The 15,065-nt window shown below is 42.3% G+C and overlaps 1 protein-coding gene across 1 annotated transcript in view; it reads left to right on the plus strand.

Moving 5' to 3' along the window:
- The window catches only part of LOC120991719 (probable protein S-acyltransferase 23), a 46,048-nt gene that overhangs the window by 8,159 nt on the left and 22,824 nt on the right, over nucleotides 1-15,065 (plus strand). The window contains exons 2-3 of the mRNA XM_040420504.1: nucleotides 4,679-5,085; nucleotides 10,144-10,214. Coding sequence (XP_040276438.1) covers nucleotides 4,679-5,085; nucleotides 10,144-10,214 — 478 coding nt within the window. The remainder of the gene's footprint in view (nucleotides 1-4,678; nucleotides 5,086-10,143; nucleotides 10,215-15,065) is intronic.

Genomic DNA, 15,065 nt, shown 5'->3' on the forward strand with positions numbered 1-15,065 from the left:
TGAACATCAAGTGCCTGTTTTGCTAGGAAAACTAAAAGAAAAAAATAAATGGGCACATTTATTAAGACCGTCATTTTAGAAGCCAGTCTTAAAGAATCTCCATAGCTGGGGGATGATCCGCCGGAGTTATGAAGAGGCGCAGGCCTCTCCATAACTTCGGCGGATCCTCCACCAGGTCTAAATGTAAAACAGCTTCCTAGCAACTAATTTAGGCGTATTTCAGCTTAGTAAATGACCCCCAAAGTATATTACAAATATTCTTTATATCACATTTTAATAGGTTTTAATAAAGTTTAGGTACACTTTAAGAAAAGGTGGACAAGTAAAATACGGTGCAAAAGTCTATGGTTTTGACAGGAAAAGGACGGAATTGCTCTCCTTGCATGTGTGCATATTAAGAAAACAACAAATATGCCTTAGGATTAGGGCTTGTTCACACGAACGTTTTCTGCGTTCCGCATACGGTCCGTATACAGAACCATTCATTTCAATGGGTTCGCAAAAGATGCGGACAGCACTCTGTGTGCTGTCCGCATCCGTTGCTCCGTTCCGTGGCCCCGCAAAAATTATGAGTCCTGTCCTATTCTTGTCTGTTTTGTGGACAAGAATAGGCATTTCTATAATAGGCCTCCTGTTCCGTTCTGCAAATTGTGGAAGGCACACGGGCGGCATCCGTGTTTTGCGGATATCTCAGATATAGCAAATATTCGGGGAAAAAACGAATATAGAGCAATTTAGCTAATATAGTGCTATAATCTTTTTTTTTATAGTTGTAATTTTTTTCCAATCTGAACTTCAGATGAGAAAAAAATTACAATTATTAGACAAAAAAGATTATAGCACTATATTAGCTAAATTGCTCTATATTCTTTTTTTTTTTTTCGAATATTCGCTATATTGCCATATATTCTTGTTTTAGAATATTACGAATATTCGAAAAAACAAAGTTATAGCAATATAGGGAATATTCGGAAAAAAAAAAAGAATATAGAGCAATTTAGCTATTATAGTGCTATAATCTTTTTTGTCTAATAGTTGTAAGTTGAAATATTCGCAATAAAAGTTCGCATTACAAAAATTTGCATTACGAAAATTCGCAAACAACACTACTCCTAAAGTCAAATATACTGCAGCCTTCTCATTGGCCCACAAGCTAGAAGCAGGGAGGGATCATGATGTGTACTGATTTAAAAAAAAATCGAATATTCGAAATTACGAATATATATCACTATATTCGAAATATTTGCGATTTTTCGAAGTACCTATATTTGCGATAAAAATTAGAAATTCGAATATTCATGATCAACACTAGTTGGGAGCAGGTAAGTATGAATCTTTCAGTAGGAGATGCAGGCTAGGGCCTTCAGGTAATAGTTAAAGTGACCCTCTGGTTCCAGGTGCAATTAAGGCTACTTTCACACTTGCGTTCGGAGCGGATCTGTCTGGTATCTGCACAGACGGATCCGCTCCTATAATGCAAACGATGGGATCCGTTCAGAACGGATCCGTCTGCATTATCTTTCAGAAAAAATTCTAAGTCTGAAAGTTAGTCAGACGGATCCGTCCAGACTTTGCATTGAAAGTCAATGGGGGACGGATCTGTTTGAAATTGCACCATATTGTGTCAACTTCAAACGGATCCGTCCCCATTGACTTACATTGTAAGTCTGGACGGATCCGTTTGGCTCCGCATGGCCAGGCTGACACCAAAACGCTGCAAGCTGCGTTCGAATGTCCGCCTGCTGAGCGGAACGGAGGTCAAACGGTGCCAGACTGATGCATTCTGAGCGGATCCGCATCCACTCAGAATGCATTGGGGCCGTACGGATCCGTTCGGGGCCGCTTGTGAGAGCCTTCAAACGGAGCTCACAAGCGGAACCCCGAACGCTAGTGTGAAAGTAGCCTTAGCTGGGGAATGTACAGAATCGTGCCCCCATTTCACTGAGTGAGCTGCGGATCTGCTGATTCTCAAGATGGCTGCATGGCATCCCAGACTACTCAGTCAGTGTACACTGTCCATCAGTAGTCCAAGTTACTTTCTGCTCCTGTCAGATTGGCCAGCCCTGGTCACATGTGCAGCGCTGGCCGGAAGGGTCTTGGACTACTGAGGCAGTGTACATTGAGTAGTCTGGGATGCGTGCAGCCATCTGGGAATCAGCAGATCCGTAGATCAGTCACTGAAATGGAAGGCACAATGTAAGTGTTCAATCCATGAGGAAGTGTCCTACCCATACACAGTGTGCACCAAGTAGTCTGAGAAGGGATGCGGCCACTTTGGGTGGCAGATCCACAGGAATCGGAGGATTGCTTTAAATATTATCAAATATAAATGGGGTATGTATCCTAAGGACAGGTCATCAATATCTAAGCTTCGAAAAACCACTTTTACCCCTTAGTCCCTCAGGCTAAGCCGCCACCTTTTTATGGCGGACTAGTCTAAGCGCTGCACAGGTCTCCACGCAGCAGATGAGAGGAGGGCTCCTGCTCAACTAGCCCTGATCTGCAGAAATGCCGATCCAGACCATTTAACCCCTTAGATACAGTGGTCAATAGCATCTAAGTGGTTTAGATATTGAACGCTCCCTCTGTCTTACATCAGCATCCTGCGAATGAAATCACAGCAGGGGCTTAATGAAGGCTAAAACACCTTTTTTTTTCATTGAAAAAAGTTTTTCAATAAAAAAAATCCACATATTTGGTATTGTCATATCCATAACGAACTGCACTATACAATTATCATGTGATTTATCCCGTACAGAGAACGACATAAAGAATAGCCAGAATTGCTATTTCTTAGCTTATTCGACAACAAAAACAGGATAAAAAGCTATCAAAAAGTGTTATGTAACCCAATATGGTAACAATGAAAACTGCAAGATTTTATTTTCTAAAGGTAGGGTTTTTACTGTGCTAAGGTAGTGAAATGTAATAACCTATACGTATTTAGTATCGCTGTAATTGTACCCACCCAGAGAATAAAGTTATCATGTCATTTATGCCAAAAACTGCAACTTGTCCCGCAAAAAAAAAAGTCCCCATGTGGCCACATGGATAGAAAAAATAACTAAAGTTGTAGCTCTGGGAATTTGACGATGGAAAAAATCACTTGGTCACTAACGACTAAAACAGGCGGGTCACTAAGGGGTTAAAATAGCTGTTGGTACACAGTACATATAAACTCTCTAGCTGTGGCTTTATGACTGCATTAATCGCTCGGTGAATAGCTTAATGACCTGTATGCACATATGTACACTGGATCTGTAGGTGTTGCAGCAGGGACTAATGGATTTTAAAAATAGGCCCTGAGATCAATTCACACCATTCCAATCCCAGGGATAGGGGTTTTAGCTAATTAGCTGGAATAGAAGCTTACTGGGAATAGAAATAAGGTGCATTCTCCATCAGATGACTCACAATCAATGGCGTAAGTAGAAATGACTGGCTCCCACAGCAAATTTTTGAACAGGGCCCCCTAGCAACTTCTTCGCTACCCCCGAATCCTGTGCAACCCCCACTCTTGTGGCTAGTCAAAATCACTCTCTCAGACGCGCCATCCACTTCCTAAATGTATATTCTCTGTCATGTCACTGTATGTAGGTTCATAGAAACTGGTCTCTGTAATCCCGTAAAAATGTCCTAACTCCCAGGCCAGGAAAAAAAAGACTCATCTGTCATTAGCACCCTGGATCCAGCACCGAGCTGGACTGGAAGTGTGACGTGCCGTCCAGTGATGGGGTGAGTCTACCTTACTAAAGATGGGAGCCCGCATGTGTTCGCTGGCGAACACTGCGAACTGACCATCACTGGTGCCGTCTACATGCATATCACTGCTGCTGGCCAGTCAGCGGGGACATCTTGCCTAAATTGACATCTTGCCTAATGATAGCCATTCCAATATTAGTTGTTAAGTTCATAGAAACATGTATGGACACCTTAAAGGGGTTGTGTCACTTCAGCAAATGGCATTTGTGGTCAAGGCTGCAGGGAACGAGGAACCTGACTGAAGGCCAGGTGCCTATCTGACTTACTAACCGAAACCTAGCTAAGATGGCTGGTGGAGTGCCCTTAGCCATGAGCGAGGGTATGCCTTTAAGGAGCCATACCCTAAGGACGTATAGAAAAATGGGGAAGGGTGGGTGGGGCACCTGAAATGCACGTGCACAGGTGACTGGTAGGCGGGAATATAAAGACCTTATGCCCCTCCCACAATTGCAGGCTGAATACTCAGCCTTCCCTATTTATCGTGTAGAGAAAGTTAATACTAAGCACTTACTAATGTATTGTGATTGTCCATATTGCCTCCTTTGCTGGCTTCATTCATTTTTATCACATCATACACTGTTCGTTTCCGTGGTTACGAACACCCTGTATCCATTCGCGGTGACCATGCTTGTCACAGCTAGCCGAGAGGTCGTGCCCTGTCATTGAGGCGGCAAGGGAGGCGACCTCAGTTTCGGGGACACCCTGTCACAGTTGCAGAAGTCTCCTTGATGAGACAAATCAATTTGATTTGATTGGCTGATCTCGAATTGGCGCGCTGGACCTGGACTGAGGTGATAGCCTCAAACCCCGCAGTAAAATGATATACCTCGTCCTTACTGACAGATTTGGCAAATGTGGCTTTAACTTTTCTTCTCACTGAAATGAAATTCATACATTCTACCCTTTTTTTTTACAGCGACTTAAAGAAGTGCCAGCAAATAATTGATGAAGAAGGCCCTTTAATTCTGGGAAATTATGATGAAAAGGGACACACGCCGGTTCACTGGGCAGCCCTGGCGGGATCTATAGAGCTGATGGGGCTCCTTGTGGACTGTAAAGGACCTGTGAATCTGCCAAGCCAGTCCGAGGCAGGACAGCACCCTATTCATTGGGCTGCAGTCAGTGGCTTCATCCCTGTGGTTGACCTGCTTTTGAAAGCAGGAGTTTCCATAGATGTAGAAGATCAGAAAGGATGTACGCCATTAATCACCGCAGCACAGTATGGGCACACAGCCCTGTGTTGTTATCTCATTGGAAAAGGTGCCAAGGTACATCTGAGTGACTTGGAAGGAGACACAGCATTGCACTGGGCAGCCATCAAAGGTTAGTAGATCAGACACTATTATACTGCATTTACTGTTTGATGGACCTTTATATAGATTTTTATCTAAATATGTCCATTCACAACCAAAAGTGTATTTTATTCTGCAATCCATTATAATGGAAAGGCATATCAATCTGTATTATGATGTGCTTGAGGAATTATGCGCCAGTCAAAGGGTATTTAAAAAATTACCTTATAGAGTACGATGCATTTATTCGGTGTGAAAATTAAACAAAAAATGTTGAAAATTAATTTTCCTTATATTTGCGTTGCAAAACAAAACAAAAATTATATAAATTACTCATTCTTTTATTTCTATCTCCAAACAGAACCGAACAATAATACAACTTTTCCTGCCTTGCTGAAATGCAGAGAGCTGGTCATTAAAGTCCTATATGTACGGCGAAAGGCGCATCTTTAAACATGCCATAGCCACAGGGTTTCTGCTGTATGGAACACCAGAGACCCGTAAAACATGTATGAGATCAGTCATAAGGCTGATCGCATACATTTAAACCCTCAGATGCCATGGTCAAATGTGACCACGGCATCTGAGTGGTCCTGAGGCGGCAGCTGCACGATCCCACTCCCATAACAGCGTTTCCTGGCTGAGATTGGGGAATCTGTTGCGCTGTACTAATAGACCGAAGCCTCAAGCAAGCTTCGGCAGCTATTATTAAAATATACCAAAACGGGCCACCAGATGGCAGCACTGTATTGGTATATTGGAAATTAAATGTTCAATGATGGCTATATAGCCATGAAAGAATACAATGGCAATCTAATGATCGCCAGTTATAGTCACCCAGTGTGACTTAAAAAAAAAAAAAAGTTTTTAAAAATATTAAATAATAAATATATAAAAGTTCAAATCACCCTCCTTTCACCAAAATTAAAATACTTAACCATTTAAAAAAAAAAATACACATGTGTATTGCTGTGTGCGTGCGCCCGTACTATTAAAATATAACAATATTTATCCCATACAGCGAATGGCGTAACATAAAAAAATTATAAAAACGGCCAATTCGCCATTTTTTGTCACTTAAACTCCCCCCATTTTTAAAAATAAAAGCAGATAACCCCTTTAATGCTTCAGCATACCAAGCCATTTTAGACAATCATATGCTTCCAGGTTTGGGAACTACTACATGTGGAACGTAGAATCTCATCCAACATCAGTGTCTGACCTCACAAATGCTCTTCTGGATGAATAGGCAAATATTCCCCCAGACACACTCCTAAACCTTGTAGAAAGCCTTCCTAGAAGAGTGGAAGCTGTTTTAACCTTAAGAGGGGGGGAGTCCACCTCCATGCCTATGGACTTAGAATGGGGTGTCAGAAATGGGGTGTCCCCGATACTGTACTTTTGTCCATATACTGTAATTTAGGTAAAATGGAGCGGCAGGTCGAGGGTGTGCACTGCTGCGCCTTTCATTCTCAGTGGGACTGCTGGAGATAGCCGAGCAGAGGAGTATAGCTATCTGAGAAAATGAAGTATAGCAGGAAAAGCGTCACTAGTAGCAGAATGTAAATCACCGGATGCTGTCATCCTGCGGCGCCAAAAGTTTTCATGCTGAAAAATCCACGTACATATGTGATTAAAACTTGTACCTAAGTCTAGGTACGGTTTCTTAGTAAACAGGAAGCCATTTGTGAGGATTTACCGTAATTCAGAAAATCAATGCCAGCTTCTTAGTCTCAGTCCGTCACTTCTCTGGCTTCTAGCTATCGATTGTTAATACCTGATGTCTCTATACGGCTCAGTTCATACCGCTGTTTTGCTGTACAGTACGTTATTCTGTACTGTTGTCATTACAGAAAACATTAAAAACTTCATCCGTTAATGGTCCCATTAATAGTTACATAGGTTGACACAAGTTCAACCGTTCTCAATGAATTAATTGTTAGATTAATTGTAACCCTCTATGCCATTTGCTATTAGTTAAAAGGGTTTTCCAAGATTTTTATACTGATGACCTATTCAACCTGACACCTGGGATTCCGATGATCAGCTGGTCGAGAAGGCACCAGTGCTCCTGTGAGCACCGCGGCCTTTTCGCAGCTTACCAAGCTCAGCGCCGTACATTGTATAGCAGCTGTGCTTGGTATTGTGCTTAGCCCCATTCACTTGCTCCTATGCCACTTGACACATGAACGTGTTGTCACTCCGCCTAAGAAAAGCAGAGAGAAGGTCGCGGCACTCACAGGTGGTCCAATACCCAGGACACCCGCCGATAAAATCTCAGAAAACCCCCTTATGCATCTAGTCTTTTTTAATCTGCCATTACTTCCACTTGGGGTAGGGCTTCCCATTTTTTTCCACTTTAACTGTAAAGAACCCTTTCCTGCATTGATGACAAAATTGCCATAAAGCATGTCCCCTGGTCCTTTGTACAGTCCCTGGAATGAATAAATCCTGTCCCAGCTTTTTGTATTGACCACTCATGTATTTACACATGTAGAATCCATTTGAAAAGTCGAGCACGAAACAGAACTTGTGCAATTCAAGTGATATTTATTCACGACGTTTCAGCCGATAGGCCTTTTTAAAACTGGTGCCACTTAGAGATGTAGATAGTGTGCATATGCACTAGAGCTAACCAGGGGCGTAACTAAAGGCTCATGGGCCCCGGTGCAAGAGTTCAGCTTGGGCCCCCCTTCCCTCAGTGCTTTGTGTGTCTTCTTATGCAGCACAAGGGTCTTTGGGCCCCCTCAGGCTCCTGGGCCCGGTAGCGACTGCTACCTCTGCAACCCCTATAGCTATGCCCCTGGAGCTAACCATTTCTACTCCATGTTACAACCCAGGCATGGCTTTAGTCATGTAATGGTCTTAGGGGCCATGGAACAAGCAGTAGTCTTGCAGAACGACCGTTATGGAAAGAGCTGTGTGCACTGTGCACAATAGCCCTGATTATGTGGATGCTGGATCTGGAGTTACGGATGTGGTCCTAGACACCTCTTCTTTCCTTCTTTCTTAAAAACTGTGACCACAAGTGCAGTTATAATTTTAGCTTTTCTGTCTTTTTATTCCATGAGAGCTCCCAAATTAGAAAAACTATGTAAAAGGTCAAGATGCCAGGTCAAAAATTGCATAAAGAGGCAAAAAATAGACTAGATAGAACATTAACAATAACACACATATCCTAGATATAAGATTCAGTCCTTTATTTCACCATAATGTTACCTTGTTCAGGCAGAAAGAGCAAGTTGCTCCATTTATTTTGGCTATGGTATTGATAAAGTAGCCTTTAGATATCTTAGTTTTTATATGTGTGGTGTGATTATTTTGTAAGTTATTTTTTTCTTTTATAGACACCATATTTATTTCATTCTTTTCCCCAGATTCAGGGAATGTGGGACTATTATTGATGTTTGCCTGGAGGAGGTTAGAAGTCTAACTGGCACTTATAGCATCCGAAGTTCATTATTATTTCCACTATACTAGCAGAACACCATATTTAAAACATGTATTTTTAATGAAAGCACAGAGAACGAATTGAAGGGCAAATACCGTACTAAGTTGTCCTTTGTCATCACTGCCCATATTGTATTTTTTTTTATTCATGTATGGAGTAGTATACAGTTACATCAGTAGAAAGTAGAAAGCTTCATGGTTTCCATGTACTTATAGTGGTTATTGCATTCTATGGAAACCAGTCCCTGGAGAGTTAAAAAGTAAATCAAGCAAGTTTTCAGTGGTTTAAAGTTCCTGGAGCAAATGTGTAATACCATGCATCATTCATTTGGCAAAAGACCAAACTGTACAGAAGAATATGGAAAAGCGTAGTGTGCCATGATTTTCCATTCTGCAAAGTCCAGCCAAAAAAACGTATACGCTAACATACCCTTTTTTTTTTTTTTTACAATGGAGCTCTATGGTGACGAATGCAAATGTATGGAATCTGTCTGAGGTATCCATTAACGTACACTTTTATATATTTAATGTATTAAAAAAATGTGATGTGAACCCAGCATAACAGTGACTGGTATAAAGACTGAACATGGGGTGCTTAAATATTATGTATATCATAGGATTACATAAATAGCCCAAATTCCCCAAATACTGTATGTTATCATTGGAAAAACTTGCTTTTCAGCAAGACTTTTCCAATAAGACCCTTGTGGCTTTCCTTTAGGTCTGCTAGCAGGCACGGCTGGTTTTATAACACTTGTGTGAAGTCCATTGTCAGTCTACATGGTGTCACAAATGGCACCTGGGCTTTGCCTAATTCTACTTTAAATGTGGGCATTATTGGGATGTATAGCAGTCTCTATTGTAACAGTCAAGTTTGGCCACATATTGCAAGTTGTACGGTAGCAGTATTTGCCCAAACTTGATTAAACATGAATGCTGTTGGATAGCATGTTTAACCACTTAATGACCGTCGTGTTTTTACAACAGACATTAATGGGGTTTATTCTAGGCTGCTACTATTTTTGATGGCCTAGAATAAGCTGTGCATGGATCTCCCGTGCAGAGTAGGATCCTGGTTCTCACATGGAAGCCAGGCTCCTGCTCTAACTGCCTGGAGTGGCAGAAGTGCCAGTCTGGACGTTTAAACCCCTTACATGCCTCAGTCAATAGCAAACGTGACATCTAAGAAGTTTAGAGAAAGGGGGCTCCCCTCTGTCAGGCATCACCACCTCGCGAGATCACGGGATGCTGATGTCTGTACACTGCAGCCAGGCCTAATGAGGCTCCCAGGTCTGCTTTACTTACCTCTTTCTCCGGTGCCGTTCTCTGTGCCATCAGTCCGCTCCTTCTGCCTCTGCTTGTCTACACCGCTGCAGTCTGTGAACTGGAACTCGGGACCATGGCTGCAGTGTGCATCAATGCAGTATGTATCTAGAGATCTTAGCATGAAATATGCTCACATACACTGCAAGTTTCTCTGTTCTTTCTGGCTGCATCTACCAGCAATCTGGTGGATTTTTTTTGTTGGTTAACAGGCCACTTAATATTGTAGTCAATACTCCTGTCTAAAAATATTACGTCTCTTTACAACTATATAGGTTGTTACGGTAATTCTAATTGTATGTTCCATTTTATACAGGTCACTGTGAATTATCACACCTGCTTATATACTCAGGTTCCAACCCAAGGCATACAGACAATTTTGGCCAGGTAAGCCACAGAGTATTCTAAACATCAATGTTTTTGTCCATTATAGGAGCAGAACAAGAAAAATGATGGCAGTGTCAGATCTGTCGCATGACAGACACTAAGAACGCTGATGGACACCATTAACTATAATTGGGTCTGACCAGTTTCCATCCTGGTGGCCTGCATTTAACTGGACAAAGGAAACCAGGCCTATTACTAGTATGAAACGCCTTCCCTGACCCCAGCCAAGGGAAGGCAGCCCAGACCAGTAAGCGTGCAGCTTTTGACCACGGCATCTGAGGGGTTAATTGTCTGCGATCGGCACTATTGACATTAGCCCCAGTTCTCTGCTGTTTAAAACAGCAGAATCCCAGCAGCTATGGCGCCCGCTGTGCTTGCGCGTGGGCGCCATCTTTAAAGACTGGACTTCCACTGTACATGTACGGCAGAGGTCCGGAAATGGTTAAAACACAAGAATATATATAAATGTGGTATTGCTGTTATCGTACTAACCCGGAGAATGAAGGGCACAGGTCAGTTTTACTGCATAAAGAATGTCGTAAAAATTAAACCCATATATTTTGCCATAATTGTGCTTTTTTTCTAATTCTACCCCATTTGGATTTTTTCCAGCTTCCCACTACATCGTATGCAATATTAAATGGTGACATTAGAAAGTACAACTTGTCCCGCAAAAAAAACAAGCCCTTATAATGCTATGTGAATGGAAAAATAAAATAGTTATGGCTCAGAGAAAGCAGAGAGTGAAAATGGAAACTTAGTAACTGAAAATTGCCATATCAGGAAGGGTGTAATATTGAAGGCCTACCTCTAGGATCGATCATTAACGTTGGAACAGTGGTAGATGACTCACCCCACGATCAGCTGATTAAAAGCCCCCTTCAGTGTTTACCACAGCACTGTATATACATTGGTGACTGTGCCTTGCACTGCTGCTCAGTACTAAGATGATAGGGGAGGGTGCCTTGGTCAAATATTGATGACATGACCTAAGGATAGGACATCCGTAATTAAAGTCACAGAAAACCCCTTTAACCCAGTCCATTTTCACTTGCATAGGACTGAGCTGCAGCAACAGGCACAGACACAACCATATGTACTGGTCTGGGTGAACAATAATAATACAGGCCTTATCCCATAATGATTCCCCATTGAAATGACACATGCAGTTTTCACACCACAGAAAAGGATGGCATAGCTCTAGGACATGTCATCACTTTCTAGTCGTAAGGGTCCAACTGCTGAGAATCATACTTGTCAGCAATGCTGAATTTGCCAGGACAGTCCCACGAACAGTGCCCTGAAAGGGACTTGGCTTATGCAAGCCCTTCCCCATAGTTGCCAGTTTAATGGTGTTCCAGGGCATTTTGGGGACATTCCAGATAGACCAAGGGGTAGGGCGTAAATGTCCTGAGTTTTCCCTTTTCAGTGTTGGTAAGTATGTGAGGATGAAGGTGCTGCAGTGTTAGTTTTTCTGATTTTCAGGGGATGGAGAGGAGTGCCAGTATGTAGGCAAAAATTGTGACGGGGCCATATCACTAAACCAGTGCTGCATTCTCAGATAAGTTGATGGCATATTCTAGCGATAAGTCATGACTTGATGAGAAAGCCTCTTTAGCACAGAAACCTTAGTGTCCATAGGCTTATATGATACACATCCTTTGTATGTACCATATTTGATTCTTCTAATTAGAAAATGAATGGTCTTATTGTTACTTGTACATTGCTTGGTAAAGGGAGAAACATTTTTCTGCAGAAATAGACATACCTTAATGTGATTTATCTCTGAGAGTAATGACCGTGAAACATGCATTTATGGAAAGGGTTATGCATCAGGAATATGAAAAATGTATTATCATGGGAGTCTGCTGTTCCAAGAAAACAGAAAGAAAAGTCCACGCTAGTTTCCAACCACAGGAATGTCGATTCGTTTTTGGGGTTTATTTTTTGTTCAAAATGCTTAAGAAAACAGCAAAAAGCAAGAACTGCACTAAATTTCTTTTCATCAATTTGAAGCTCCAGCATTGAGCCACTTTTGCTGTTCTAGGATTGCATTTTAGCAATTTCCTAAAAGAATAATATTATTGTATTTGATCCCCTTACCAGCTCCTTGGGATAGAGATACTGCATTTTGCAGATCACGGCATTATACCAGGGCGTTCCCTACAGCGTCCATTGGAGCATGCCACAAATTTTATTTTTTGTCTGTTTTCTTCAGAAGGTCCGTAGCACTCCTTCGATCAGCTGATTTGGCGGGGTTCCAGGAGTTGAACCCCCAAAGATCTGATATTGATGACCTAACCTCTATTATCAGTATTAGGGTCCATTCACACGTCCGTTTTTTCTTTCCTGATCTGTTCCGTTTTTTGCTGAACAGATCTGGACCCATTCATTTTCAATGGGTCCTGAAAAAAATCAGACATTGAGCTGTCTGTTTTTTTCCAGGACCCATTGAAAATGAATGGGTCCAGATCTGGTCCAGATCTGTTCAGCAAAAAACGGAACAGATCAGGAAAGAAAAAACGGACGTGTGAATGGACCCTTAAAGTCCCAGGAACCCCTTTAGTCATTACAGTTCTAATTGTAGATAACATTAGTGAACACACACGAAGGATACAAAAATGAATAAGCAATGACCAGACAATTTCTGGTTTACTTCAGACAGAAAAAGAGCGCAAATTACAGAGGAAAATCCGAAATCTTTTCAATATTATTTTCCCCTGGAAAGGAGGATTCAGCCGTGCTCATAGATGTAACGCTCCAAGAACACAGCCAGGTTATTGCTTCATTTGCAAGACATATATAGCCAAAGATGGGGGCCTCATATTCTCATGTAAAATCAGGAATCCCTTCCCTAAAGCCAGGGGTGGACTGGGGACTTAAAATGACCCTGGAAAAAAAAACTAAAAGTGGCTGCATTTTGTAGGCAGGTCCAAATTAACAGAAGGTGGGGCAAGACAAGTAGGCAGGATCAACAATTCTATAGTGCAAAATACGATCCCAGCAGGACCATTTACCCCAGTGTAGCACAATACAGTATACTGCCTCAAAAGCTGTCCCTCTGTGGTGGCCATCAATAGCTCCCATGTTCTGCCCTCCTCCTCCAGTTGTCTATGGGCCACAGCAGTTGAATTCAGGAGGGCATATGCGGTAGCCAGATACCTGTTTCTCACAGCATTAATTACTGTTGAGAGCTCATTATGTATTAAGTCAGCAGCAGAGAGGAGGACTTGGGTGGCCCCCTGGGGTATCGGCCCACCAGGAAATTTCCCTGTAGGGTCTGTGGCCAATCTGCCCCTGCTTAAAGCAAGCAGGCTTTCCTGATATCACAGGACAGGTCCAGATTGGCTCTCCTGCACAAAGATATCATATTTTCATGTACATGAGCGCGTATCCCTCTCTGCAGGCCTTCCCGAAAGGGGATGTGCAAACAATCCTAATTTTTATCTCTTCAAAATGAGTACTTCACGATAAAGGGCTCATGCACACGACCATATTTTGCATCCATCACCGGTCTGTCTGCTGTCTGCATCCATATGTCCGTTCCTATTGTGGACGAGGATAGTCATTTCTAGTGATGGGAGTGAGAAAATGCTAAGTGTACTTGCAAAATATCAGTATTTTGAGGTTTGCGCACTGCAATATGGACACAATCCTAAATGTCCTAAATAATGACTCATATTAACCACTTCATGACTAGGGTATTAAAACGACTTTCCCACCTTTTTGTGTTATAGCCTGGGCATTATATCTGTACCATTGTTATACATATAGCACTTTCACTTCGAATGTTAGTGGTAAAATTAGAGAAATTGTCAGAAAAAAAAAATGTCCAAAAATGTATTCTTCTTATTATGACAAGTGAATTGTGAGGTTTTGCTAATCTGGGCTTTACTGGATGAATGGTTTGCTGTTTTTCATCTTTTATGTATTTCTTGACTGTGTTTTTTTAATATAAGAAATTACAATGAAGGGTTAACACTGTATAACATGTAACTGAAACTGTGGGGTTAAGATTGTGTAATCCATCCATGAAGTGACCAGCAATCTGTATATGAGCTGAGTGATGTAAGGTGATAGTCGGAAGTAAAGATGCAGACCGATGACATTTCTTCTAACCTTTACTAAATAAAGAACAAATGGAACATGTTGTTGAACCCTTATAACAGAATGTTGGCTGGGCGCCCGCCTGCTTCCCCTTGACAGCATTTAGCTTGTATGACGGAGCTGGGAAATGGCTAAGCTCCTTACAGCCTTTAAAGGAACACTGACAGGGCCAAAAAGCATATTTAGGTATATATATGACAGTACAGGTCTTATAAAGTGTATTAGAATCATCTAAGTATCCCCCCTGTCCACCTTATAAATACAGTAAAATGAAGTTTTATAACCTGCTTGAATCGTGTTCAATCTGCCCAAGGGGCGGCGTTTCATCTCCACTTGCACCCAGCCAGCCTCGCCCCAACTGCCGTTTGAAGCGCCGCCCAGCTCATCAATATTCACTTCGCTGGGTGGCTACTAGTGTCCCCGACGCAAGATCCGGCGCATGCCCAATACAATACTATGGGCATTGGCCTCCGGCTCATCTTCAGAGCATGTGCCCGGCACCCTCACTGGCCGGGATCGCATCGCGCCTGCGCACAGTCTGATTCTCAGAGGCCGATGCAGCCTCTGCTTTATGCGCATGCGCCGGGCACAGTTCATAGCAGCGCTTCAGAGCGCTGCTCTGTTACATCTCAAAAGGGGTTAATTAGTGCGCAGGCGCGATATGATTAGTGCGGATTAGTGCGCCGCCCAGCGAAGTGAATATTGATGAGCTGGGCGGCGCTTCAAACGGCAGTTGTGGCGAGG

Source organism: Bufo bufo, chromosome 2 (genome assembly GCF_905171765.1).
Source record: "Bufo bufo chromosome 2, aBufBuf1.1, whole genome shotgun sequence".
In the NCBI taxonomy this organism is placed as follows: Eukaryota; Metazoa; Chordata; class Amphibia; order Anura; family Bufonidae; genus Bufo; species Bufo bufo.